This window comes from Dromaius novaehollandiae, chromosome 3 (assembly GCF_036370855.1).
Source record: "Dromaius novaehollandiae isolate bDroNov1 chromosome 3, bDroNov1.hap1, whole genome shotgun sequence".
In the NCBI taxonomy this organism is placed as follows: Eukaryota; Metazoa; Chordata; class Aves; order Casuariiformes; family Dromaiidae; genus Dromaius; species Dromaius novaehollandiae.
The window spans coordinates 129,783,903-129,811,274 of NC_088100.1; the positions used below are offsets into that span (position 1 = coordinate 129,783,903).

General features: G+C 44.6%; 2 protein-coding genes and 1 long non-coding RNA gene across 5 annotated transcripts in view; 2 read left to right on the plus strand and 1 right to left on the minus strand.

Moving 5' to 3' along the window:
• LGALSL (galectin like) overlaps window positions 1-5,886 on the plus strand; it is a 9,823-nt gene extending 3,937 nt beyond the window's left edge. Inside the window, exon 5 of the mRNA XM_064510133.1 lies at window positions 1-5,886. Within this exon, the coding sequence (XP_064366203.1) occupies window positions 1-144 (144 nt within the window). The 3' untranslated portion in view covers window positions 145-5,886.
• LOC112989400 (uncharacterized) lies at window positions 415-26,530 on the minus strand. Its single transcript, XR_010388683.1, has 2 exons — window positions 26,284-26,530; window positions 415-25,977 (listed from the first exon to the last, which is right to left on the minus strand). It is a non-coding gene; the product is annotated as an uncharacterized LOC112989400 (long non-coding RNA).
• Window positions 26,509-27,372, plus strand: part of AFTPH (aftiphilin) — a 47,788-nt gene continuing 46,924 nt past the window's right edge. For all 3 annotated transcript variants that reach the window (XR_010388680.1, XM_064510131.1, XM_064510132.1), the window contains exon 1: window positions 26,509-26,690. The gene's annotated coding sequence lies outside the window, so the exon portion shown is untranslated. The remainder of the gene's footprint in view (window positions 26,691-27,372) is intronic.

Consider the following 27,372-nt stretch of genomic DNA (forward strand, 5'->3'; position numbering starts at 1 on the left):
GTTGAGATACTTTGTGAGCATCCCCGTTTTAGAATATTTGTGGATGGACATCAGCTCTTTGATTTTTACCACCGTATTGAAACATTGTCAGCAATTGACACGATAAAGATAAATGGAGATCTTCAGCTTACAAAACTTGGCTGACCTTGTTAGAACTGTAGAATCCAAAGCGGCTCAGGTGCCATCATCTGTTTGGAGAAGTGACAGCCGGCTCTGGACACAGCTGTAGTAGGAAGGCTGCCCCATTCCTTTCCCCGTGTGCGGTCCTTTCCTCATATGCCGTTGAACTGGGCTGTTGTTTATCCCAATGAAGAACATTGTTGGTTAATAGACACTGAGCCATTTTTCTTGGATCAGAATAGCTCACCTGTGCTGGATAATCAAATTGGAATGGATTCAGAAAGACTTGCAGTCTTTTTTTTTTTTTTTTTTTTTTTTTTTTAATCTCACAGAAAGGCAATTTCTGAAATGCTGTGCTGAAACCAGTTACTGAAGAGCAGCAACAACAAAAAAGTTTTTCTTTTGCAAATATTGTTTCTGCACTGAAGTGGAGTAGTGTAGCACAACACAGGGTCACGTGCTGAGGTCCTTACACGGGGCAGGAGCCCGGTTCCATGGAAATCGGTGACAAAACTCCCGTTTGCTTTAATGGGGTACAATCAAACTGTCTAGTCCTTAGTCGAGCACAATTCCCATTGATGTCTGTGGGATTTTTGCACATACCTGGGGGCCAGCTCTTCTGCTGGTGTAAATCAGCTCGCCTCCATCGTTTGCAGTGGAATTTCGCTGGTTGCTCCCACCTGCTGATCTGGCCCAAGGACTGTGTAAAAACTGAATGAGGGTGTCAGGACACAGCCTGTATATTTTAGTCAGGGTATTGGCATAGAATGTAGATCGTTACAAGTTTTTGCACAATGTATTGTTAATACGATTTTTAAAGCTTATCTGTAGTTTATTTATTTATACTCATTGTATGTATTATTAGTAAAAATGAACAATATTACTGATCGCTAAGAACAGCAAAGTGTAAACATTTTGAATGTACAAAATGTCTTAGGTTCTTTTAAACTTAACATATCATTCTTGAAAAATCATGTTTCCTATTGAACATTCAGTCACATTTTAATGAAGCCCTCTAGGCCCTGGGAAAATGTGGGAGCGGTAGTTGGTGGGGGCTGGGGGGAACTTTTTGCATATTCACTAGAAACTGTTTTTCAGGGCTTTCTAACTTTGCTGCACAGGACAGGTTTGAATTAAGGTCAATCTGTTTTTAAAACTTAAATAGCAAATTTGTAGGTTTAGCTGTGCTTTTATAACTCCAGAAGAATTTAAATTTGGCTGTCGCTTAGTTCAGCAACCAGCCTCTTTGCTGGGGAGATGGGAGATTTTCTGCACTTATTTAAGAACATATTTGGCCTTTGATATGACAATTAAAACTTGTCTAGACAGCCAAGTTATTAATGCTTGAAAATCAGCTACTGCACATGAATAATAACTTTTCAAGTAGCTTTTTAAATACTAGGTATAGCTGTATAAACACAGTCATTGTGCTACACTATAAATGAACACTACCACATTTCTTGACTTCTTTAGGACAACACTTTTTCCTTGGCTGCTCACAATAGACTATAGCAGGTCTTTCTGAGTAGTTATGATATAAATGTATATTTAGGCAATTATGAAAACATGTAATATAGGGACTTTCTCAGACACAGAATACAAACGCAATTTTTGTAGCACAGTGTTTAAAAAAAAAAAAAAAAGCAGAGAAGAATATCACAAACAGAACGATGTTAAGCTTGCAATAAAGATGTGGTTTAAGGCAACCAGAACTGGAATATCCAAAGTTAAGGATAGAATGCCAGTTGCAAAGCCTCATTTTGTGCTAATTTGGCCTGCAGTTAAGAAGCCTTAGACTGCAAGCTGAAATTCCGACTGTGGCTCCAGTCCAAAGCCTGTTGAGGTCAATCAGAGTCCTCTGAGCACAAAGGCATAAAGGCCTGATTCTTACTTCACACAAGCGTAAATCTCTTCCTAAAGCCAATGGGGTGCTGCTAGTGTGAATGAGTTAAGAATCAGGCTGCCACCTACATAATAAAAGTTAAAAATGGAAGTTTTAGCCTTAATGTTGAAGTTCCCTGACTTTTTTTTCCCCCTTTTTCCAAATTAAGCCAGAGCCTGTTATTTTTCAGGTGATCTTTTTATTTGGTGTGTGGCTTTAGGATTTACATCGGACTCTGTACTACAGATAGATTGAATCTTGATATGAAATATTCCTGTCTTGCTCTGTTTTTATTCTTTTACATGATACATGATGATGGCATCATTTTTCATTGTGTAAAGAATGCTGACAGTGTTTTGGTACAAAATATATTCTTTAAAAAAATAATAATAATAATAAAAATCCAAGGGAAAGGTGCTTCTACATGAGCTGTTTGGATTTTTCTCCAGCTTTGAAATGGTCTATAGCTCTAAAGCAGATGCAGGTAGAAGACGAAATTCTGTTTGGAGAGAGATTTAGCACCCACCTTGCCCAGTGTTTTCTCCAGCTCTATGTGTAAGGTCAGGTCTCCTGATGCGGTGCCATTGCCTGAGGTCCCCCTGCTAGTTTGGTGGGCCAGAAAGTGCCAGCCTGGAGAGACCAGCACCATGACCCTGTGACAGCGCAAAACCAAAAGAGATCTTCCTGGTAGCACAAAGCCAATAGAGATTTCCCCTCCATACCTTTTGCCCAGAACAAAGGATTTGGCTGAATTGTATTTCCAGCCCCTTGGGATTCCCGGTAGCTGCGGTAGGCTGGGGCACCCTCCGGCCTTTCTTACCCTGCACGGGCTCAGCACAGCACAGCACATAGGCCAGGGGTGCCGAGATGAGCTCTAAGCACCGCTGTGCCGGTGGCATCTCCGTCGGGAGTGAGGCCCTTGGGATATTGCCCGCTGTGCTGTACGCTCCAGTGCATTCCTGCTCCAGTAGTTTTCTGTCTCAGGAAAATGCTGTTTTGAGCCTCCCTCTGGTTTTACCTTTGCGTATCTCTACCAAGAGCAGCGCCCACCACCTGATTCCGCCTGCTGTGGTTTCCAAGCCGGGCTCAGAGGCAGGAAGGGTGGGAACCCACTTCTGATGTACTGTGGTTTGCCTGAGTGCTCAGAAAATCACAGTTAGGGTGTCAGCATTCATTTGTCCGTGTAACACACTTCTGGAAGCCTTTTTGTTTTTCTTTTGCTCTTGGGCAGTACCAGGCTATGGCAGGTGAAGGAAGGATGAGGTCTGTATGTAACCAAGGGCTGTTCCATGCATGCTCGGTTTAGGTTGGCTAACCACAATCAGAAGCTACTGCTGGACACTTTTACACCAGAAAGAAAAGAAAACCAAAATAAAACCAAGGCCTTAAATGTTTTTGTTCAGTTACACTTTGAGCCAAATGCAAATGCTTAAGATGGGAGACTGTGCTGCAAAATTTATATCTGAATTCTTTGGTCTCCAGAATTGAGGGATTATTCAGATCTTCATTTGGGATATAAACCATACTAGTGTTGAAATCAGACTGTTTCCAAACTGGGCCAGGTTTTCAGCATGCTCTGCTCCCAGTAGCTTGTATTGTTTTTAGTAGGAACAGACAGTCTGTGAACTTCTTGGAAGCTTTGATTCTTCAGGAACAAGGCAGTGCATGAACCAACTTTGGAAATCTCTTGCTGGAATCTGTTAGCTGAATATCTCCTTTCTTTCCTCTGAATCAGGAAATTAATCTTGAAATGAAAGAAGCCTTGAATGGGTAAAAACCAGGTGGAGAGAAATCCCTCCGTTTAGCACAGTGTTGTTTTTTTTCTAAAAAAGAAAAAGTGAAAACAACCCAAAAAACTGTCCCCAAATTACTTGATTGTGTTTAGAATTGGCTGTGATAAAGCCGATATATTTTTAAAAAACATAAGTTTATTTCCTACTCAGAAAGAGCCTTGAAATACTTCGGTATTGTGTGAGATAGTCTTTGTCTAAACATATTTCACAGAAATGCTTTTTCACGGCCAAGTTGTTAAAAATGTTACGCAATACCTTGTTTTTGTATCACAATTAGAAATGTTTGCCCCACCTTGAAAGAACATTTTGTACTAAATATTCATATGCTGTCTGTGTGAATTTGCACTAGCTTATATTATATTCTCTCCCTGCTCCTTGACTAGCTTGAGAAGAAATAGGCGTACTATTGCTAAACGAGCTGAATGTAACATCTGCTTGAGGCATAGCATCTTTCTTGAGGGTTGTTTCGAGTAAATTTTTCAGCCTGAAAACCAAAGAGAGCGCCTGATGCACCGTTCTGCTCTGCCAGTTCCCACCCTGTCACTCTCCCGAAGCGAAGCCGAAAGGGAAGCCCAGAGATTTTAACGTGTGGGAGCAGCATTGCGATTTTATCTTCCAGGATTTGAAACTATTCACCGGGGAGGAAATGACAACGAAGTGGCCACAGTACTCCCAAGCTTGCTAGCAGCACTGTGGCAGCGTAACGTAGTATAGTCCTGATGGAGCAGGAGTCCAGAGGATAAGCAGCGGGCATTTCGGAGCTAGGCAAGAGCCCAGGCTTCGGATGCGGTGAGTTGCCCAAGCGTGTGCGTTTGACACACCGCTAGCTGCTGCCTTCTGCAACCCCCGTATCAAAACACGCTGCAAAGAACAGCATGGCCAAGAGTTTGGAAGGCATGAACTGGCTCTGTGGTCTTGCATTCCTCCTTTGAAAGAGGGTCCTAAATAAATAATAGGAAAATTTAGAGGCAGCCATGCCACTAAGGTATTCTCTCCTGCGGACAATCAAGCAGCGTGTTGGACAGAGGGCTTGTCCTGCCACTCAGTCACGAGAGCTGCTCCCCGCAGAAATCCACAGTGCTGCTGTCACTGCTGAGGTTGGTTACAGGGACCTTTTTACACAGAAAACTGCAGAAGTGCAGTTCTGCTAAGCCTGTCGGTGGCAGCTCTAAGCAGCCTCCCTGGCACCCATAGAACTGATACGACGGTACGTGGAACGAGTGTGAGGCTGAGGGCAGCCCTAAATGCTTACTGGGACAAGCATAGGAGTTAGGAGGAAAAGCTGTATTTACGTCCACACAAGTCTACAAACAGTTAGTGACCCGAGCAGGTTTTTATAACTGTGGGGTTTGTTCCAAGTTTCTCATGTGGATCAGAAAGCTTACAGGTAAAAGTCACTTTGCAGTGAATGAAGTGTGGGGTCAGAACTAGAGCCAGCCCAAATAGGGAGAAGAAAGGAGCTGCAGACGCTTTATCTGGCTTTGATACACCCTCCCAGCTCCTCCCAGCAATCACTGCTGTTAAGAACACGCTCAATTACTATAACCAGGAGATTCAGCAGCATGTGCAGCATCAAAATAATAAACTCACACTTTGCCACAGGTCCTCCCTAGCTTCTGTCGCTAGGCTATTGGATCCATCTGTCAACAAATAGCTACATCAGGCTGCTTTTGAAGCCCAGAGCAAAACTCCCTTTGACTTAAATGGAAGTGGGTCCACAGGAAAAGGGGGTATTTCCAGCCCTCCCTTTCCAGTCTATATTTTCAGCTGGGACATATTTAAAAGTGTGTGTATTCATTCATTCTCTTGAGTTTATTTTTAAGTATGAAGAGAGGAATATTTCTGTCTGCATTACTTGTTTGAGTAGAGTCAACAGAAAGTACAGCCTCTCCTCGTTGCAGTTACAGTGGTTTCACAGTTAGCCAATGAAATGTTTCACGTCTGTTACCTTCTGATTTTAAAAAGTGAGGATGTGCACGAAATGATCTGGCAATAATAATAATGATATGTATCATTCACCACAGATCTATTTTTATGTGTTGTGCCAATTTGATAATGAACTTTTAATAACAATAAAATGTAAAATCTTCACTAGGTGGTTCTGTCTTTTATATGAATTACTAACCCTAATTAGACACCCTCTTTTTTTCTTTAACGTCTGGCCTCTTTTATCTTCTGAGTGTTTTTCAGATATAGCTAACTCTTTCACTCATAAAACCAGTGTGAAATTTTGGAATGAGATGTGCAGCTTTGATAGCAGCTTGTGCAAAACCACTTCTCAGTTTAAATGCATCATGCAGAACAATCAAACAACTTTATTAGAGGAAAGAATAGCTTGCTTGCTCATCACTGGGCAGCGTAAGCCTCGGGAGTTAACACGCATGGCTGTGACCTTAGGGCCAGGACATCAGGTTTCTGACACGGACGCCTGATCACTTTTGCATTGGATAAAGCAGCCTGTCTCTGCAGCGTAACACGCACAGTCCAGCTCACGCTGGTGGGACTAGATTCATGAGTGAGGATTACGTGGTGAGTAAAACCACAAGACCAGCTCTAGAGACGTGGCGTTATGAGATCCAGCGTTTCACTCTTTGGTGTGATCCTGACTAAAGTTCACACTGACTTGAGCAAGTGCAAGAGCAAGTTTCAAGGTCTCAGCTTCTTCTCGCTAAAGCTATTGGAAAAAATTCACATGACCCCAAGTAGGAAAGGATTATGCCCAACATCTGATTGCGGTTATAAGAAATGAGTTAGGTTTCTGAGGCAAACCTCAAAATCTGAAATAGCAGATGAGCAAGATTTGAATGTAGTTAGTTCTGGTTTTCTCCTAGTAAAATGGTAATGGGTCAGGTGCTTCCCACACAGTCCATTCTAGCTTTAACCCATCAGCATGGATCTGTGGCCATCCCTGCTCACAGCCAGCCTGAAATTGGCCCTTTATTTACTATCCACAGTCTTAAAACAAAGGGGGTATGTTAAAACATCTAGGGAACCCAAGCTAAAGAACAACGTCAAGTAACCCAGATGCAAAGCAAAAATAAGGAGAGCAGAGATAAATACACATAAGAGCCAGAAATTTGTATGGCACTGACCTGGTTCAGAGCCAGCAGGATTTTCTCAGTGACTTTGATGGGCTTTAGACAAGATTTTACGTTTGAGGGCACTTCCAGTAGCCCCAGCATAGAGTCTGGGCAAATGAGCCAAGTGCAATCTCTAAAGGAAGGAGCCCTCCTGCCACGTAGAGCAGCATTGTACAGCGAACGTCAGGCTTCAATAACCCCTTTGCAGAAGTGTGCCTAGGCAGGTTGCAGAGGTGGAAACTCACCTCGCCTTCCCTCAGACCTTCTTTCTATCAGGTGCCCCGGCAGGGTCTGTGCTCTGTGACCCCAAGAGCAGCCTGTATTCTGTTTCTGCAGCTGAACAGGAGAAGGCCTACTGCCCCCCAGTCTTTTGGTATTGCCTCCAACGGGCAAAAATTTCCCTGGTTGAAAATCGCCTTCATTACACCCACTATAGATGACAAAGCTGTGTGTGTGGTGCACACAAACCTTCTCACTTAGGGATACGGTCCTCCTTAGAGCAAGCCCTGTTTGCTGTTTCTGATTTTGGATTTTACATTTGGCACTCAAATTGAGCAGGAAGATAAATAATATCATATCCTCCCTACACCAAACCACTCTGAATTTTGTTCTGTTTTAGAAGAGACACAACCTAAGCATCCCTTAAGAAGCGTGTCCTGCACAACGCTGGCAAACCAAGATGTGTGGAATGTAAGCCCCAAGCTGCCCCTGCTTGGTCAGCCCACACCTATTTGATATTTCCAGACACAGGCATGTTAGAAATGCCTTTCCACAAGGTTTGAAGCCTGGCTGTACCTTGGCAGAGCACCCACTATGCATAAAGGCAGCACCTAGCCCCTGCCGCACAGCAGGACAACGGCAGGGTAAGTGCCTGGGGGGATTTTCAAAAGGGGAGATATATACACCCAATATTGCTGTTTTGCAGCAGTTCTCTAGTGGCTAACTCCCACAGAGGCCTTGGAAAAGCTCTTGTCTTGACCTGTAAAATACAGGTAAGAGTTTTTGGGTGAGGAAGTGGTGGTACATTCCATTAGGAGCACCTGATACAGGCACTGCCTTCCCATTCAGATCAGTACTACGTACATACACATCAGAGCTGGGCCTTATTTTGGTGAACTGTTTCTGAGCTTGAAGCCAACCCAATTAATGCTGAAGGTTTTACTCACAGAAATACCATGAATACAACTCTGCTAATACTGCACTGGATCTTATTTTTACATGATGACTTACACAGCTCCTCTAAGAATAGCAGCTGGCTCTGAAACATCACCTTGGCTCCAGCGTTCTCCAAAGGTTATATATTTCTCATCTTGTTCGGGTTTGGAAACGTCGGTTTCCACACTGGTGCCTTGCTAGACCAGGGCTGTAATGCCAGGGGGTCACGCGGCAAAAACCCCTGAGAAGGACGTATCTTCCAGCAGCTCTGTCCCAGGTGGCTGAAGGAGATCTGCAAATCTCCCTTGGCAGGCAGACGCAATGGCAGAACAGAACTAAGCTGACTCCTGGTTTACAGTACGGGGCTTCCTTACGGCTCCGAAAAGTAGGAACAAAAGCCTGGTTTATGAGCAAAAGCTTTTGCTGAAGCTGAACAACAAACCTCAGCAGCAGAGAAACAAGGAGGATTTCAGGACTGGTCTACCCGATATTAACAGCAAAGGGGCCAGGGGCTGTGAGCAGGCGTTGCTCTGAATGAGCAGAGATGTAGACCCTCATGCTGCGGAGCTGGATGTCACCAAGCGCTGGTGGAGATGCTGGGCTGGACGTTTCTGAGATATACTCAGCAGCTCTGTCAGCATCTGGCCCCCAAAGCCCTTGTGCAGGGAGAAGAGCCAGTGCTGACAGTATTGTAATGTATGACAAGTTGCAGTAGCAGCTCTAGCATTGAATGCTCGAAGAGGCAGAAAGGATTCTTTCTTGGCTGATCTCTAAGACATTTTCTATTTAATGGGAAAGATATTCACTGCCTAGGAGAGATCCGGATCAGAGCTAAGGAGAAAATATGGCTCTCAGTGGAAGACACATTCTTGGCAAAGCAACAGACTAGCACAGTCTCCACGGCAAAATGAAATATCTGAATTTAAAAATACGAAGTAGAGGATAGCGAGATTCCTTCTACATCCCAGCTTTGGAAGAAAGGTACAACGAGCTGTACTGGCTAAAAACCAGAAGGTGAGGGGCACAGCTGGTGCAGCTCTGGATTATTGCATGGGTGCAGCACATAGCTTCCCCTTCCAATCCCCTTCCTTCCCACTGCCTTTTCCGAGTGGTGGCAGGTCCCCTCCACAAGCAAGTACCGTTAGTGGAAATCCCACAGCCAGAGGAATTCACCTGTGGATCCTGGCCTCAGAGGTTTGGATGTCCTGGATGGACACAGACCAAGGTATAACTGATTTAGCACCACTCACTGAAAAACTTTGAAGCACTGACAAACTTTGCAATTCATGTTAATTCATGAACAATCCTTGCCATTTCTAGCATTACTGCTGTCAATTTATGGACCAGGAAAGTGAAGAATAGAGATGTAACAGGAGTTTCTCAGCACTCAGTGCTGTAACTCGGAATACACCTATGTGCATACATCTAATGTCTCAGCACTGTGACTTCTGGCCAGAACACAGAAGCTCAGGCTCCTGGGCCCCCCCTTCACTGACCGGGCAAACATGTTATTTTGGACCAGAATATCCACCATTAATAAGGTTGAGTAACGTCATACACTGCGAGTAGCTCATCTGTGGCACCACAAAACTTTATTGTAACACAATAAAGGACTATTGTAACACAAAATCCTTTCAGAATGATGGTAAAAATTGAATTTGGCATTATGTTTTTTTTTTTTTTTTTTTGCAGCCTCCACCGATTCACAGTGCTTTCACCTGCAATTTAAATAATGCAGAAGAGAAGCTGGAACACGGAAGATCAGGTTTCTGAGCAGGGAGTAGTTTGCTGCACCTTGCATTCAAAAGACGATGCACACATACAGTTCCTTAGACAAAATACACCATTAGATCCTGAGCGCTGCAGACAGGTAGATTCCTACTGATTTCAGTGGAAGTACACTGACTGATAGCAATGGAGCAGCTGCCAGAGGATGGACTGGTTTACGGCTCTCATACTAAACCCAACCTCTTCATGCTATTCAAAAGATGCTCTCAAGCAAAACAACAGGGTCCTAATTAGCACATGAGAAGGGAAGCACGTGATCATTTTAATGCATTGTTCAATTGAAGCTGCCATAATGCAGGATACAAGATGATGTGTTTAAATGAAAGGGAAATCAGTTGCAATTATAATTGTTGTTGTTTTTATGTATTACCAGCTGTATTGATTAGCTTCATCCTGTGTGCCACTGGCAACTAGGGAACGTGATACGTTATCTCTTGCTAGTGTTGGAGGGCAGCAGTGATTGGTGTATTTTTAGAAACAGATTCCCACAGTGTAATTGTAGCAATTGGATGATCATACACATGCATATTAAAATGCCAACAGATGAATTCCTGGACAGTGCCAGGAACCATTTTACTGTTTGGGGGAGGAGGAAAGGGCAGGACTGAACAGCTCTGAAATTCAACAGCTGACAAGCACAGAGCTTTTACCTCTAAGGGTGTCCTCCAAAAACTGTGGTTCACTCCGGCCAGCGTGGAAGGGAAGCTGGTGAAAAGTAGAATCCCACTTTCCAGGATGAGGAGACGAAGCATCTGCGGAGCAGCGTGTCCATACCAGGTGTGGCCATAGACCTGTTAAGCCCCAGCTGCCTCTAAGCAGAGCTGGTTGGGATGTAACGAGAAGCTGTCTGTGCAGAGCAGATGTGCAGCAGCATCCGTTGGGAACTTGTATGTCTCGTAAAGCATTTATAGGTCTTGTAAAGCAGAAGAGGCAGTTTCAGACTGTCTGGGAATAGTATCAGTCAGGCTAGCAGCCCTGCTGTTGGGCTCGTTCAGACAGGAGTTGTACACTACTCATCAAGGTCTTAATCTTTCCACTAAGAGCCAACCTGAGCCAACCCAAATGGAGCAGCACTTGGGTTCACTTGTAGAACTAAACACTGCCCACTCGAAGCATCCAGCAACCATTCGGGTCGGTGTCAGACGCCATTCAGATACCATCCACTTCTCAGTCAGGTATCTCCCTTTAGTTTGCAGCCACATCACGATCTAGGCCCAGGTCAGCAGACCGTAGCTGTATTCGACATAAATAGGCTGGTGATCACAGCCCATCACAGGAACCCCGTGACTGCTGCACTTGATAAAACTGACAGTCCAGATAGTTCAGTATTGCCTTTGGCTGTGCTGACTAGACCTTGTTTTGGAGGACAGCACAAGGGATGCTGTGGCAAAGAGCTGTAGCATAACTTGCCCCAGATAGATCTTTATTTTAATCCTCTTTGGGTAGAACTGGTTTGAAATTTATTCAGTACTCTTGAATTTTTTATATTTAATGTTATAACAGAACATTTTGACTTTGGGGGCTTTTAAATGCCCAGTCTTTTTTGTAATTCTGCTAAGTTTATGCATGCTGATATTGTTCACCAATGTTCACCAATACTTTTTGCAAAGAAAGTTCCTCTCTGTCCAAATTTAGTGTACCAATTATCGGTTTCTTTAAAGGCCCTTTGATCTTGTAATAGGTGGATGGGTAGAGAAGACTCTAAACTACCTTCTCAGTATTATTTATCTCTTTTTACTCTTTCATCATGTTTATTATCACCTGCTTCAAGGTACACAAAGCTTTTAACCTAATAACCAAATACAAGACAGGAAGCTTTTCTAAAACATATTAGCATGTTGCATCAATCCGCACGATAAGAAGTAGCAGTCGCTGGAGCTAAAGTAAATTGAAGGTGGTGGCATATTGCCTAACATCCTGATGTAAATGTAAGATAAAGGCCTACTCCAAGGGGCGTAGTGTAGCATGAAATCTAAGTGTATAGACTCTGCATATCAAGTTTTATCTTCATTTCAGAAAAGGCTCTAATTATGCTAAAATGTGTGCTTTCAAGCGTTAATACTCCTGGCTTCATAGTAGCCCCCCAAGTTAACTGCAGCTAATGTCTCCTACCATTTCGTTCTCTGCCCGCAAGGGATTTTAGACACCGAATCTACGCAGCCGTGGCACCAGACCGAACGGACCTCCGTCTCCTCAGCCTGTTCCCACCTGCCTCTGGCCAGCCTGCAGGTATTTTTTGTCACTTCCTTTACGTTCAAGCCAGCTTTTTCCACCTGCAGTGCTGGAAGGGAATAGCTGGATTTGGCCTCCAAGAGCACACCGCTCCACAGGCACTGTCTCGTTCTGGGGAGGGCACGGCAGCAAGAGATGTCCCTTGCAGGTTTCAAGGCAACACGAACCAGGTGTCAACTGGGAGGCCACAGTTCTCGCTGCCAGAGGCTGCCATCTGTCTTGAGCACACAGTAGCTCTGCTTGCCTTCTTCCGAGCTGCTGGTTTAGACCCCGAGCAGGTCCAAAGGGAAATTCGGGATATCTTCACAGGTGAACTTCCATATACGGCCATGGAGCCACAGGCTGAGAAGGCTGGCATGCAGATGTATATCAGCACGCCAAGACTTCCACAGCAACATGTAACTAGTATACACAAACACAATTACACATGCATTTATTGGGAGAAGATGGGAGAGTGACTCGAACGTGTGTCAACAGCTTCCCAGGGCGAGGATTTCAAAGAGGTATTTGGTGCAATAAAGATTGATGTTTAAGACACCATTTTCCACAAAGACTGCTTTTTTGCTTATGCCAGCTGAGTGCCTACTTCAATGGGAAAACTGGAAGCCTCTTTGTGGGTGAGTAGTAGCTGGAACTGTGGGGTATTCACACCACTTACTGCAGCATCTAATTTCAGCTACGGTAATTGAGTCTAGTCTCTGTGGGTTCCCTATATAGACAGTGGAAAGAGAGACACTCCTCCAGAGGATGATTTATAAGAGCCAATTCTGATGCCCTGAATGGCCTTCCAGAGGACCTAACTCCAATGACTATAAAGGGACCTTAAGGACTCTCGCCTTCTAACAAACACCCAAATGTACATGCCTGATATCCTTCACATGGGTGTACATCCTGTAGTTGAGGCTAAAAAAAAGAATAGCTGGCACAACAGGCCAAAGATAGACAACTCCAAACATTTCCTTAAGCACCTGTTAATAGGAGGGAAACCACCAGCGTAAGAGGGTAAAGAACAGCAATGGCTTCCACTGCTGAAGGCAGAGGGTTATGCATCACTCCTACAACAAAAGACATTTGCAATTCTGCTTTCACAGGGGTTCAGCCATCCTGCCAGGCTTGGAAAGAGCTCTGAACAGAAAGCCCTGCAAGGAGTGAGGCGCTTAGGACAGCAACTCTACTACATTCCTCTGCAGCACCCACAGGTGACGCAAGCATCTCCCGCACGTAGGAGTCAGAAACACAATACGCTCTATCAGCCAGAACTGCCACAGGATGTGGAAAGGGCTCTGTAAACAAGTGGCCTTTCTTTACTTTTAATAACTTCCAATGCTGTTTACAGCAGAGTTTCCTAGGAGCCAGATCCAAAGCAATTATCGGTTATGGGAACCTTTAGCGACTTTCAAGCAGGTGCTGAGTTGCCCAAGTAGGTGGCAGTAGGAAAACACTGCCTGCCTCCTCTTCCACCAAAAGTAAAACCAGATAAAGCAGAATCATATTCTGGGAGAACGAATTTATCATTTTACTCAGGCTGAACAAGCTAATTTCTATCCCTGCCCTTCTGAGCTCTTTACACCTGCATGTGAAAGAAGTGACAGGACAGCACCTTCCCAGAAACTGAGCTACCAAACCCAGCGGCTGGTGGGTTTGTTTGAAAAACAGCTCTGGTGATGCCGACTTTCTCAATACTCAGCCTTCATTCCTTGGCAGACTCCTACCCTCAAATGTACAGTAAACAAACCCAGATTCCTCCTTGCTGGCACTCTGCTGATGTTACAGTAGCAGATGAATCTGGCCTGAGCTGTTCCGAGTCCCCAGTTTTGTGCACAACTCTAAATTCTGTCACTCCGAAACAGCTGAATGCCAGAGACGGGTGAAAGCTCACTGGATACACAAAATCCATGAGTCAGTCCAGCAGGTGTTTTGGAGTGCTTTACCAAAAGGCATAAATAACAGGTATTAATTATTAAAAGATCGTCTCTGGGAGACGAGACAGAAACAACGTGTTGGGCTCAGCCTCAGCCAGCACCAACGCTATGATGTATGTGAAAGCGTTCGCCTTCCCGTAACGCTGAAGCCTCTAACAAAGGAGGGAGGAACGGGCCGAGCTCCTGGAAACAGAAAGGGAAGAGGCCCGTGTTTCAGCAGAGATAACAGCCTTCCAGCTGATTACTTAGCCTCAGTCTGGATGCATCCCACTGTGTGAATCTGCCAGGACACAGGGAAAAAACACGGGCGTGAAACCCCTTGCTCAGCAGATGCAGGACACAGGCTTTTCATTTTCTAAGACAATATTATTTTTATATGCAGCCTTAGCCAAATGCAGGAGTCCTGATGTGTTCTTACTCATTTCGATCTCTGTATCTACTTTGTCCAACTAAAGATTGAGCAAAGATTTGGGGATAAACGCTCTGAGAGACCACAGAAATAGAGAGACTACGATATGTTCACGCATTTTGTTAAACCTGAAAAATTCAGATACAAGACTTCCCATTCACAGGGCTTTTTTTCCTTGCCTGTGGGATGCAGGACAGTGAGGCCTTCAGAGCTCAGAGATTCGGAGTCTGAATCTTTTCTCGTTTCTGCCTGTTTTGTACTCTTCATATCAGGATAGTCCCTTTTGATACACCCCAGCGGATATGAGGGGAAAACCCACTGATTCCTGATTAGGTTAGGATCAAACTACACCTTCTGTGAGCAACGATCTGGGCAATCATGGTCCTATTTCGACAGACTGAGAGCTCTAAGGATGTAATTTAAAGATAAAGCAAGTCAAAGAAGGAGAGGTCAAAGAATGACTGGGACACAGTCCTCCGGGTTTTAGTTGCAGCTGGCTCCTCTGGCATATCCTGAGAAGGAATTTTACATGGGAGCAGCCCACTAGCTTTAAAAGACCAGGCACTTAAGCCTCAGAGAAAATATTCATGCAGACAAACAATATTAAGCACCAAAAAAGCAGGCATCACATTCATTTCCTTGTCCTTTGCAGGAAAAGTGTAAATACACACATGCACATGCACACAGCTTTATTCCAGACCTTCAAAATGTTTTTAATGCTAGTGAGTCCAAAGCCTACGCGTATGTGTGTTAGGTAGATATCACTGTAGCTGCTGCATTCTGCCAATAGAGCAACTTACCACTTCTAGTCCCCTGCGTGATCCCTTTCTTCTGGCAACTATTGCTTTGGTTAAAGTGATTCTGTTTTTTCATAGTTTAATGATACCAGTGCAACGAGAAATGCAGAGAGCACCTTCACGGGCTGGAAAAGGGCATGTGGGGGCAATGTTTGCTTTCTGGCATGTGAAATGGTCAAATTCAACATTAAGGTATTATTAGATCAGCTAGAAACATGGGAATAAAACTGATGCTCAAAGTTCACATAAACGCTGTGTTTTTTCCACGGACTAACACTAGCTGCCATAACTGCAGAGATTATCTCCCACTTTTCATGGGACTCACCCATTCACCATCATATTTATTCTAACCAAATTATAACTCCCAAGGGAAACTTGGAGATCATTGCAGGGCCAGCGTTGAACCTGGGTCTGGTACAGCTCTGACCTTCTGCCATCTGCCTCCTCGTACCAGTCTCAACGCAGGAGAAGAACAGGTCATTTTTCAGCTCAGGATGTAACAGTCCAGCTTCTGCTACAGAAATCCAGGCCTAACACATGAAGCTTTCCTACAGGCAAGAATGAGCCTGGAGAAACTCTAGAGATAAGCTTATAATGCTGTGATGGCTCCTTCTAGGCAAACAGAAGAGAAAAACCACCACAGGCACTTACTGCACTGGGCCCTGGGGCATGCTTGTAGCTGCGTGATGCTACCAGCACACACATTAACAAACAGAGTGATAATAAGGTAATAATTGTGAAGGGGGAAGAAACCTATCTGATCCACTCTTAAACTGAACTACAGGCACAACAATAACTTGCATAAAACAGAACCTGACTCAGGCAAAGCTGGCCCAGCTCTGTAAAGGCAAACCAGCCCCAAGGCAAACCTGAGCGCACAATGGCTCTTTGTCACGCTTTGCAGAGGACTGGCATCCCTTTTTTTTTATTTATTTATTTTTTTAGGTAGCACAAAGTTGTAGCTCTGTCTGCAACTCAGACTGGGAAAGAGGCACTCTCCAGAGAAGTGTCCTAGCTAGTAACAGTGTATAAATAGTCACCCAAAATCAGAGATGTGTAAGTAACATCTGAAGGCTCAGCCTGTAGGGTAATTTAAGCATTTCTTGATGGTTGAGAACTGCAGAGTGGAAAAATCTTCTCAGTGTAACCTGCTGTCACACTTCATCTGAAGACATTCATATGGAAAAAAGACTAGAAGACACCCTCTGCAGTGACAAAGTAGATGTACCATCCACCCTGAATTTGCCTATCTATGGGCAGAGGAGAACAGGTCATTTTGCAGCAGCCACCCCACCAGGCCTGGTTTATGCTTTCCTCATCCCTGAAGTGACCCTGTGAAGGGACAACTGCTAGAAATTGAGCTCCACCAGCACAGTTCAGATAAAATGGTCCCAGAATGTATGGGAAGACTTGCTAGAGGGGGAGCAGTCATGTGCTAAAATGCCTGTATTATTTTTGAACCAGAGCTTGTTCATATCCCACCATCTCTCTGAATATGCAGGAGCAAGCACCTGACTGGCGAGAGAAGTCCTCAATCTCTGCAGCGCTCCAGAAACTCCCTCCCGCCCCACCACACGACAGCATGCACAGGAGCAAGTCTGCTCCTCAGAAAATCCAGGCTATCGCCAGAAGATTTTGCATCAGGAATTAGTGCTGCTCAGAGAAGTGTGAATGATCTCATAAGCTGCAACATCTCCTAAGTGCGCTCTGCTGCCAGGGAGGCAAGGGTTTGACTTCTGGTGATAGCTGCATCCCTAGGAAGGGTCATGCCCCTTGGCTCTGCCGTAGAGGAGGATTTGTTGGGAACTCTACCCAGTAAGGGGTAAACTAGCGAGTTACTGAGGATATGTTCTCTGCCCAGGGGATTTCCTGCCAAAGGAGACAACAGGACCCTTTGCAGCAAAATATGGATAAATATGGACAAAATATGGATTGTAGCCAAATTTGGATATAATTATATCTGCTCTGCTCATATAACATTCCACAACTGGGCAATTGGACCAATGCCATTTGCATGCAAACAGATTGTAAATAGCAATGAGTTTTTCATTTAAATGCACCAGATTGCTACTGACTGAGCAGACAGCAAATACCGCCTGGCCTACATTATAAACAATTCTGTAAATGCAGGAAAAGAAAGACAAAGTTACTCCTTTGAAACACCTGACAATCTGCTTGCATTGGGAAGGCAGGTCTTGGCACTTTTGGTGCTGTTTGGAGCTGTGTTTCCAACTCATCAGCATTGCACGAGGTGGATAAACAGGTGCCTGAGGAGAAATCCTCAGGATCTACTCTAGATTTGGTCTGTTGGATCCCTCTATAGCCAGAGGTGAATATGGAGCGCAGCACGGGTGCTCTGAATAGCCCTCTCTCGACTATCATGGAAATCCACACTTCTTGCACCTAGGTTAGACCACGTAAATTGATATGTTTGTGTTTTATTCTGCTTATTAATTTTTTAAGTTCAGCGGTTAAAACCTGAAAAACGTGGGCCAAATTCACCACTAATGCACACTCCATGAATAAGATGAGAGAAGCGGTGGCTATGGCCCATTACTCTAAGATGCATATATACTTCCTTTGGCTAATGCAGGCTGCACTTAGGCTGTATGGTGGCTGCAGAGATGTGCAGTGATTGACAAGGGGGAGTGCACCGTGGCAAGGGCTCGTGCAGGGCACATCAAGGACACCACCTAAACCCTCAGCACCCATATCCCATCACTGAAGCCCAGAGTTAATCACAATCCAGAAAGAGGATGCCTTCACCTAGATCCCAGGGAATTCAAGCAGATCACTCAGCACCTGGATTTACTTATCTCGTCTTTACTAGTTCTCCTCACTGACCTGATCCTGCCACTCTCAGAAGATCTCAGGCTGAGCTTGGACTTTGAAAAGGGGGGTGTCAGACTTCCCAGTGCCTCCCAAGTCTGCTGTCCTTGCACTTGCCTTCATTATCCTGCTGTTTCTCTCCCTGAGCAGTTTTCCTGATCACTGTTACCTGTACTGAAAGCAGGTAGCAGGGAGTAGTTTGACAGACAAAAAGTATCTTGAAAAACATCTGTGAAAGGACCTATTCTCTTTGCATAGCAGTTGCATTTGTGACACAGAAGTTTACATTAATTAATCGAGAAAAATGTCAGCCATTTTACAAGGTGGAACTAAATCCTACTTCCACTTGCATTTAATGGATGCTTTACTATTTACTGTACTGAGAAAAGGGTATGATCCTTTGAAAAAAGTATTTTCAATTTATTTTTCAATTGATATTCATCACTGTTAGTCACATAATTTTGGTTCACTAGGAAAATCTGTCCAAAACAATATCATCATCATCAATATGATTATCTTTGTGCCTTAACATCAGCTCAGAGGAATAAGGGCCTGATGATGGCAGTGCTGTATATTGTTGAAAATTTAGTAAGTACCTCAATATTAGCTGTCTGGGGCTTCCCCATAACATTCTGACTGTTTCTGACCATCTCCGTCATTGGAAGCTCACTGTACACGTAGCTTCAACTTTCAGCCATACTACCCAAAATAATTGTGGTCAGATTTCCCTGGGTGCTGCAAACATGAGGGGGTCTCAGTGGATGTCTCCAAAGTACCTCTGTAGCCTGTGACAGCTTTGTGAGGAACAAAATCAAGGAATGAATCCTAACAAAAAATCCTACGAGCACCAGAAGTAGGGAGCTCCAGTTTCTCGAGTTAATGCTTTGCAGTTGATTGAGTCTGGTGTTTAAAATAGTGCAGCTTATCCCATAGCTGGGAAATTATTTAAGCTGCTGCTCTTCTGCCTGGATTTTTGGTAGGCGTGAGCTCACGTAGAGGGCTATTCCTCAGTGGAACAGGTGGGAGAGGACATTAAAAGGCATATTCAGCTATTCTAGCTTTCTGTCAGACTTGATTGAAATGAGTCAACCTGCACAATTGCACAAGTCCCATCTTCCCACACAATCGGACTAAGAAACAAAATGCCCAGTGGCCAGCACGATGTTTGTGCTTGCTGCTAGATGGATGATTTGCCAGGCTGTGTGTCACTAGCCCAACCCGAATCATCCTTACCCCCCTGCACACTGCAGGGAAGCATCCACAGAAACCCACCGCACCACCTGCCAGGCTTTGCGGCATGCCTGGTCCAGCCTCAGCGATTCAGCAGTTTGGCTGGGCTCACGCAGAGCCCTGTCTGAAGAGCAGAAGGTATCCCCCTCCCTAAGTCAAGCCTGCGTGCTGTCATTCACCAAGTCTCTTCACTTCTCCTGTTCCACTATATCCAACTGCTTAGATCTAGACAGCTGCGTGACTTTAACTTTTGCCAGGACGGACAGGGAGCTATCGATTTTCAACCAAGATCTTTCTGCCTGCATTCAGGACTTGCACCATATTATGCTGAATTGCCTGTCTGGGCAGTTTTGGGATGCATCTGAATTTCCCCGACCATGCTGACATAGAGATGTGAAAAGACCTTGTGCAATTACACAATATTGCAGGTCTTATTAAATATAGGAACATTAATAAATGCAAAAAGAAAACCAACTGCAGAGGTAAATTTGAGTGTTGCTGAGCCTCCAAAGAAAGCTCAACTGTCCTAAGATGTGAAAAGGCCTTAAAATAGATGTTAATAGAGATTATGGGCATGTGTTTTATCACCCCAAGCAGCTCAGCATGAGACCACTGTAACATTACTCATCACATACACAGTACTACTAGTTTGTACCTCAGAGTTTTCTACTTGCACCTGATCCATGAAGGAGTTTGGTAGCTCTTGCCTCAAAAGAGGAGATGAAGCACAAGGAGGAAGAAAGATGGCCAGGGAATTCAACTCTTTGTCCAATAAATAAATTATGAACTGTAACATTAAAATGGAATAATGGTCTTCAAATATTTTCAGCACTTTTCATCTTAAATCTACAAAACTCACAGACCAGGCCTCTTAAAGGCAAGGGATTGTCTTTAAATGAATAATTCTGAATTATTTTCTTATTGGCTTTTTACATTTAGAGCTTTTATTGAACAAAAAAAGTCACATTGACAAGCTTTGCTCTGCCACTGGGAGAGCTAGAAATCTTCTTGCTTTCCTGCTGACAGTTGAGGTACTCCCAGAGGATGAGATTATGTGAGAAGGAAGTGTTGTCAAACCTGGGAGAAAATAGTAAGTGTTGCCAATGCACCAACTCGGATGTCCATTTCTCAATAAACTGGTCATAGCTTCGTGGACTGCTACAGTTGGCAGCTCTTTTTTCTCTCTGCTTCGCTGAGTAACATAAATTATGGCTGAAGTCAGATGGTTTTCAGCCTGCACTTGTCTTAAAGTTTGCTGCTTCTCTCTCACACCTGAGGAAGTGCCATCATCCCTGAAAGCTCATGAGTTTTTAGCAGCTGTATTGGTTTGTCTATTGCCTTTTTTTCACAAGCCTTCCCTTCCTCATTAAAATGTACATATGCTAAAATACATTTTACAGGTGCTGCTGAGGAGTTGCATATAAAAGTACATTGAGGCCAGGTGTATTCCTGTTATTACCTCACTGAGGTCATTAACTTCTGCCACTTTGAGGCTACGGGGTAAACCACAGCAGGGAAAATGGGACTGTTTTGGCCTTCGTGAGCTGGCTAATCCACTGGGTAGCCCTCCTATAGCAAGAATGAGTGCCTGCATGTTTGTTAGAGGCTGTAACCCAGCTGCAGGCATGATTGAGACTCAGAAAGGAGCTCCTCAGGAGGAAACCAACCAACCAAGAAACCCCCTCAAAAACACTCAATGTCAGCAACCCCATCCTTGCATGAATAAGCCTGAGCAAAGTCAAAGAACCTATGGGCCTTTTGGATGCAGGAGGTTTCTGAGGCCCATATAAAATAACTGCAGTTACATCTCTTGTGTAACTAAGTGAGGTTCTTAGTTAACACATCTAGGACTGTCTAAGTGCAATGGTGGGATTCTTAATGGCTTATGAATCACAAGAGATTGGACTGTTGATGCAGTTGTGCTTTCTAGCTTTCATATCTATGGCTTTCGTAAAGATAGCTAAGATTTGTGTAAAACAGTAAAAAAAACCCTGCAGCGCAAAACTGCTGTTTTGCATGTGGCAGGTTTAGTATTTTATGCCCTTGCAACTAAAACAGATGGAGACAGTGCCTTCCTTGAAGGGCTGGGAAAAGCAGAGACATTTTGGGGGGATCCCCAAAACAAGAGAAACAGGTGCCTGGTCATTCTGCATGCCCAGAGGTCAATACTAACGGGAAGTAGCAGCAACGCAGAAGACATGAGCATTCAAGATGTTCAGAAGAACATCTCAGTGACTGAACAACTGAGCGAGATACTCCAGCCCCAGGTCCCCAGGCTGGGAGGCACTCCTGGGTCTTTCGCCCGGCACAGATGGGTGCTCCAAATTGCCCGTGGAAGAGCCAAGCTGTCTGCATTGACTGTGGATGAAGCTCAGGGACACTAACCACTACTCAAAGAAAAAAAAAAAAACAAGAAAAGAAAAGAAAAAAAAAAATCAACAGCTGCTCATAGGTCAGTTTTACCACCTTTTTGGTGCTGAAGGATAGATCAGCAGTGAACTTCAGTAATGGGCAACTTGCCTCATTCGCTGTTCAGCTGCTGCTGTGTTTAACTTAGGTCAACAGTAACTGCACAATTTTCTTTCACTAACTGTTGCCTATTTAGAAGCCAGAAGAAAATGTGTATGACTTATTCAGCCAGCTTTGACAATACTCACCTCATAAAATCACAGCCAGAAGCAATTTTCACATAAAGCTTTTCATGTTGATTAGTGAATTCAGTCACACACTTTCTGCTTGATAATGCTGTAGTAGGGGCTATTTCAGCCAAAATGGTCCAAGATAAATGCAGTTCTATTGAATTAAAAAAAGCTTCATAGAAATGTCAATTCAGTTTCATTTTACGAGGTGAAAAAGTCAAAACATTCTGTTAAGATAACATGTATTGGCTTGACTTCCTGTTTTCAATTGCTTTTTACTTTTTATATTTCATTTCCACAGAAAAAGTTTAAACTAGCTCATATTACATTGACAATAACACAAACAAAAGGCTTTGGCATTAGTGAAATGAAATGATCTGATAGGTCCAAAGAACATTTTAAATTCATTCAATGGATTATTTTAAATCTTCAAATGTCCAATTCAACTCCAAAAACAAAGAGAAATAAAACAACAACAGCTGAGCATTACAATTTCTTAGGAAACAGAATTATCTAGCTTCTGACCAGCAGTGTTGCCAGACTCAGCAGAAGGAAGTAAACTGCCTGAAGTTTAAAGATTTATCTAGTCTTTGATGACAATAAGCCTCTTCCCCACACACTGGGCAGGGAAGCCAGGAAAAGCTTGTGCTGCCAGGAGCCATGCTATACTGCATATATTTTAGAAGAGAACAGACGCGTACCATGCACTGCCAGCAATCCAACACCTTTCAGAAGATATTCTATATTATACAATGTAATACATAGTATAACTTATACTATAGCTAACCATGCAGTGATTCCCCTATAACCGTACTGCAGGCTCCAAAATGCAAAATAAAAAAACTGAACTGTTTTCCTATAAATAGTTCATTTTCTTGAGAATGATGAATGACTGCATTTTATGAAAGACATGGATGTAGATCATAAGAACTACTCCACGACATGCTCAATTCCCAAACCAGGAGGAGTCTCTGAACCACCAGACTATATGGTTTTTGGGAGACAGACTTTCTGAATCACCTTGACACACCAAGCTATCTTTTTTTCCATCAGGGACTTCTAGGAAGGCTGCGCCCTCTCCTGACAGATTCAGATTTTGCGCTAGTGACCGATAAAGCTTCTTGGCTGCAGCTAACTCAAGTCAACTCTGAATCTAGGATTTACCAAGACGAGTCTCACATGACTTAAAACCTCTATTGTCTTATATAGATAGGGCTTTACATTGAGATGACTATCCTAAGATTACACTGTTTCTTCACCCTGCTGCTCTGCAAGAAAAGAAATTGCTTGGAAGTACTTTTTTGTTTGAAGATTTACAGAAAAACACTCTAGAAATCTTCAGATAACAGTGTTCAGAATCCATGTTATTCTGAAAAAAAAAAAAGTTTCAGGTGTTGAAAGTAGCTCCTTGAAAGTAAGGCTGTAACTCACAGATTCTGTTTCATGGAACAAATACTTAATATGGTTGATTCTATTATAAAGAGTCATTCTGTCTTCATAATAAGCAAATGTAATCTCTTTCAACCAGCAAAGCTGACATAGGAATGACTAAAAACCTCATACAGCTTGTTAATCATTCACACTGTTTATAAGAAGTGAAGATCACTTCATTTTTCAGGTGGAATACTCACCTCTCATCTAATCCTGCATTCAAGTTAAATGAATTTTACAGACTCAGCTTCTGGTCCTAGGAGCTACTGAACACCACCAAGAAAGAAGAAAAGGAAATTTCCCTCTGGTCAGACTGGCAGAGACCATTCGGAGAGATTTTTTGCCTTTGTAGTTTAGGATATGACTCACCTCCTCAAATCACCTGGAAATTTTACTTAACAATTTCCCTTCTATTCCAGGGCCTAATTACTGACACTGTCGATCTTTCTGGCTCTCTTCTTGTGGCACACAATTGTGCTTGTGACATTGGTGTTTTCCACAGAAGGCTTTATATTTGTTTTGGGGTGCTGGAGCTCAGATTACTACCTGGGTCATTAAGGGGGCAGCATGTATATTCAGTCACATCATTACTACATCAGCTGTACAAGATGAGACGTCTATTGAAATAGCCCCTCTAATTCTATTATTTACAATGCTGTTATAAGACTGATTAACCCTTATGGCCAGTGACCATTAACCAAACACAGCTGAAATGGCAAACAATTCTTCATGGTCTAGTACCACACGTGAAGTATGTTTTGGGCCCCTGAAATTTAATGGCCACTGCTAAATACAAAGAAGCAGTGATCTAGTTTGTCTGTTGCTTTACAACTAAGTCTTCCAGTACTTTTGCAGATTCTTCTCTTCACCCTTACAATTTGTAAAACACAATGTTTACACTGAATGAGGTAAAAGATCTTTGATTCCCAAATTGTCTAGCTTCCTGTTTCCCCATGGCTTCTTTCTGTCCTGCCAGGTCAGTGCAAGCTTCATGCTGCATTTCTGACACTATGCTGAAAATAGAAAACAGCCACCAGGAGGCGAAATGTAATGTCACAGAGCCTCGTTAATAATCACACGGCTTTGAGAGACACACAACCTCATTAATAGTCACCTATGATTATTTTCAGCTATTGTAATGGGACTCCTAATGTAACTGAAACATTACAAATATGCATTTCCACATCCTTGCCTTCTTATTTATTAAATTAGCAGATTATTACATTTTTATTCCACAAACCTATCTCAAACATGAAAAGTTGTATATGTAACTTTGTTCTAAGCCTTCCTCAGCAGAACTATCGCATGTTTAAATATATGCTTAAGTTTCTGTAGGAACACAGCCTTAATATTATACTTCGCTTACTACTTTATTATTTTAATTTGTATAGCAGTTAGTATGTTTTAATTGCCGTACAGTGTTCACTGCAGTCAAAGGACATATGGCAGGCTTTGCACATTTTTTACATATTTAAAAATGCATAGCATGATTTTAATGTGCTCAGAGTTGTGGCAATATCTATCAATACAGCGTAAACAGGTATGAGAAAACAGGAAAAAAACCAATGAAAAACTGAAAGACAGAAGTATTTGTGTATTGTTCTGTTATTTTTCAGCACTTACTGATTTTGCTGTAAATATTCTTTCATTTATGAGGTCAAATCATTGTCTGCTTGTGCTCTCTTTGGGCAAAAGAGCAAATAAAAGATATATAAAAAATATAGACTCACTGCACGTCTCTTTGACACAGTATTTCAACATCTCTCTATGAAGTCTGCATACTCAAGAACTCAACAAAACTGTAAAATACTACTTTGAGAAAGCCAGTTCAACTACAGCATGATTTGACTGTTGTTGCACTTACATATTCAGCTAGACTATGTAAAAACCTTCTCTGTAAAGTGTAGGCACATATGAATCTTGTTTTCCAGAAACAAATTTGTACCAAACTACTCTTTGAAGATGGTAACTCTAGCAGACCCTGATGCTTATTAACTGAGGTTTCAGCTTGATGAAGACAGGCCCTTGGGGATTCCACTCAGATTAAGTGTTTTGCAGACTCTGATGTTCAGGAGATTTACCCCTGGTCACAGAGACATAAAAGGTGGAATGGTGATATGCAGTCTGTTCCAGTGAGGGATCTGAAAACAGGATTGTAGGATCATATATATGGGATCACATCCCCCCAAACCCTCAGAAAACTTCAAAGAGGCAAAATTTTGCAGTAAACAATTATCAAGGCAGAAATGCTGTCTTAACCTCAAGAGTGAGGAATGAAACCATGAATTTCCTGAACATCAGAGTAATAAGACACAAGCTAGATTTGTTAGCTATTGAAGACCTAAGTCCTCACCTCAGTGGTATCCTAAAACATCACTTCCACACGTGAAGCGCAGTCCCTTCAACAGCTCTGATCTTGCCATCTTTCAGCACCATTTAATGCACCCATTTATTGGGCAGCCCCGAGACGGAGCGGCTGTCCGCCCTGATTTCCCATTTCTATTTCGGGTGCTCTCAGGAGGTGCCCTGTCCCTCCCGCCGAGCCGCCTCCACGGGCGCCCTCCCGCAGTGACCCGTTACCGCTAGGCAAGGGCGCAGCCCCCGAACGGCCTTCAGGCACCGAGGACGCGCAATTCTCGCTTCACCTTGGAGGGCTCCACGGGACACTCCCTTAAAATAAATAAATAAATAAATTAATTAATTAAAGACCTCTCACGTCCCCCATGTGTGGGCACGGCAAACACCACACACCAGGGCTGCCCTCCCCCCCCCCCCAGCCGCTCACAGCCCGCTAACAGCCGCCAGCCCCCTCCCCACACCGCCCCGCTCCCCTCAGCGCTCCGCCGCGGGGCACCGCTACGCCGCGGTAACGGCCGCCCACCGGCAGCGGCTGCCCGCACCCAACATGGCGGCCGCAGCGTTACCGCCTCACCCCAGACCCAAGATGGCGGCGCGGCCGCAGCGGAAGGCGCTTACCAGCACTTAAGATGGCCGCCGCTCCGCTGCGGTGCTCCCCGGTGGCCTTTCTTAGTGGGGGAAGCGCCATCGTGGCCGCTTTATTTGTTTATTTATTCATTTGCCCATGGCAGTGCTTCATCCCCTCCTCCTTCCCTCCCCCCCGCCCCGGTCGCTGCTGGAAGTGACGCCGCTCCGGGGGCGGCGGCGCGGTGCCTGCCGGGAGGCGCTGGGCCAAGTGGGCGGTGGCGGCGGCGGGAGGGGGCCGGGCCGCAGCGACGCGGTTCCTGCCGCCGTGACATGGGTTCCCCCGCGATGGCGGTTGCCGCGGGAGGCCTCAGATAACCGCTCGCGCCCCCTGCCCCCTCCCCCCCCCCCCTCCGCCGCCATGCCGGGCCGGGCCCCGCCGCCCCTCGCGCAGCCCGCAGGTAAGAGCCGCGCTGCGGGCGGCCCGCTCCCGCCGCCGGGCCTGCCCGGGGACGGGCCCCCTCCCGCCGCCAGGGCCTGTCGGGCGGGGGGGCCCGGGGCAGCCCCCCTCGGCGGCGGCAGCGGCACCGGGAAGGGCGGGCGGGCGGGAGTTCCCGGTGCGGCCTCGGCGGCCCCGGAGGTCGAGCCGCGCCGCGCTCCTCGGGGGCTGCTGCCTGGGGCGGCCGCCGGCCGGGGCTGCGCTCGGCGGCCCCGCAGTCGGCGGAGAGGGCTCGGTGCGGCGCGCCGAGCTGCCCCGTGGCTTCGGCTTGTGCTGGCGAGCTTTCCCCGCAGCAGGTGCGGAGGTGTCAGTCGCCACACACCTCCGTGGGCTGCTCTGGAAACGACACCACAAAGAAGAGTTTCGTTTTATTGTAAAAAACAAAGCCTTTCTGCAGTGGCACCAAGCTGCTGGAACGCTTGTTAGGTGTTGGCGCTCCCCTTCGCCATTGCAGCTGGCTGCCTGATAAGCCACAATACTTATTTTCCTCGTGAAGACAATTTCTGCCCTGGCATGCAAGCGAGTTAGCCTCTTGACAGCAGCTACCCCTCTCTTCCAGCTTCTCTGCATAGAAATTGGGAACTTTCAGAAGTTTGGTGCTTCTGTTAAAGTAACTTCTGTTCGTAAATGAACTGAGTTAGCGG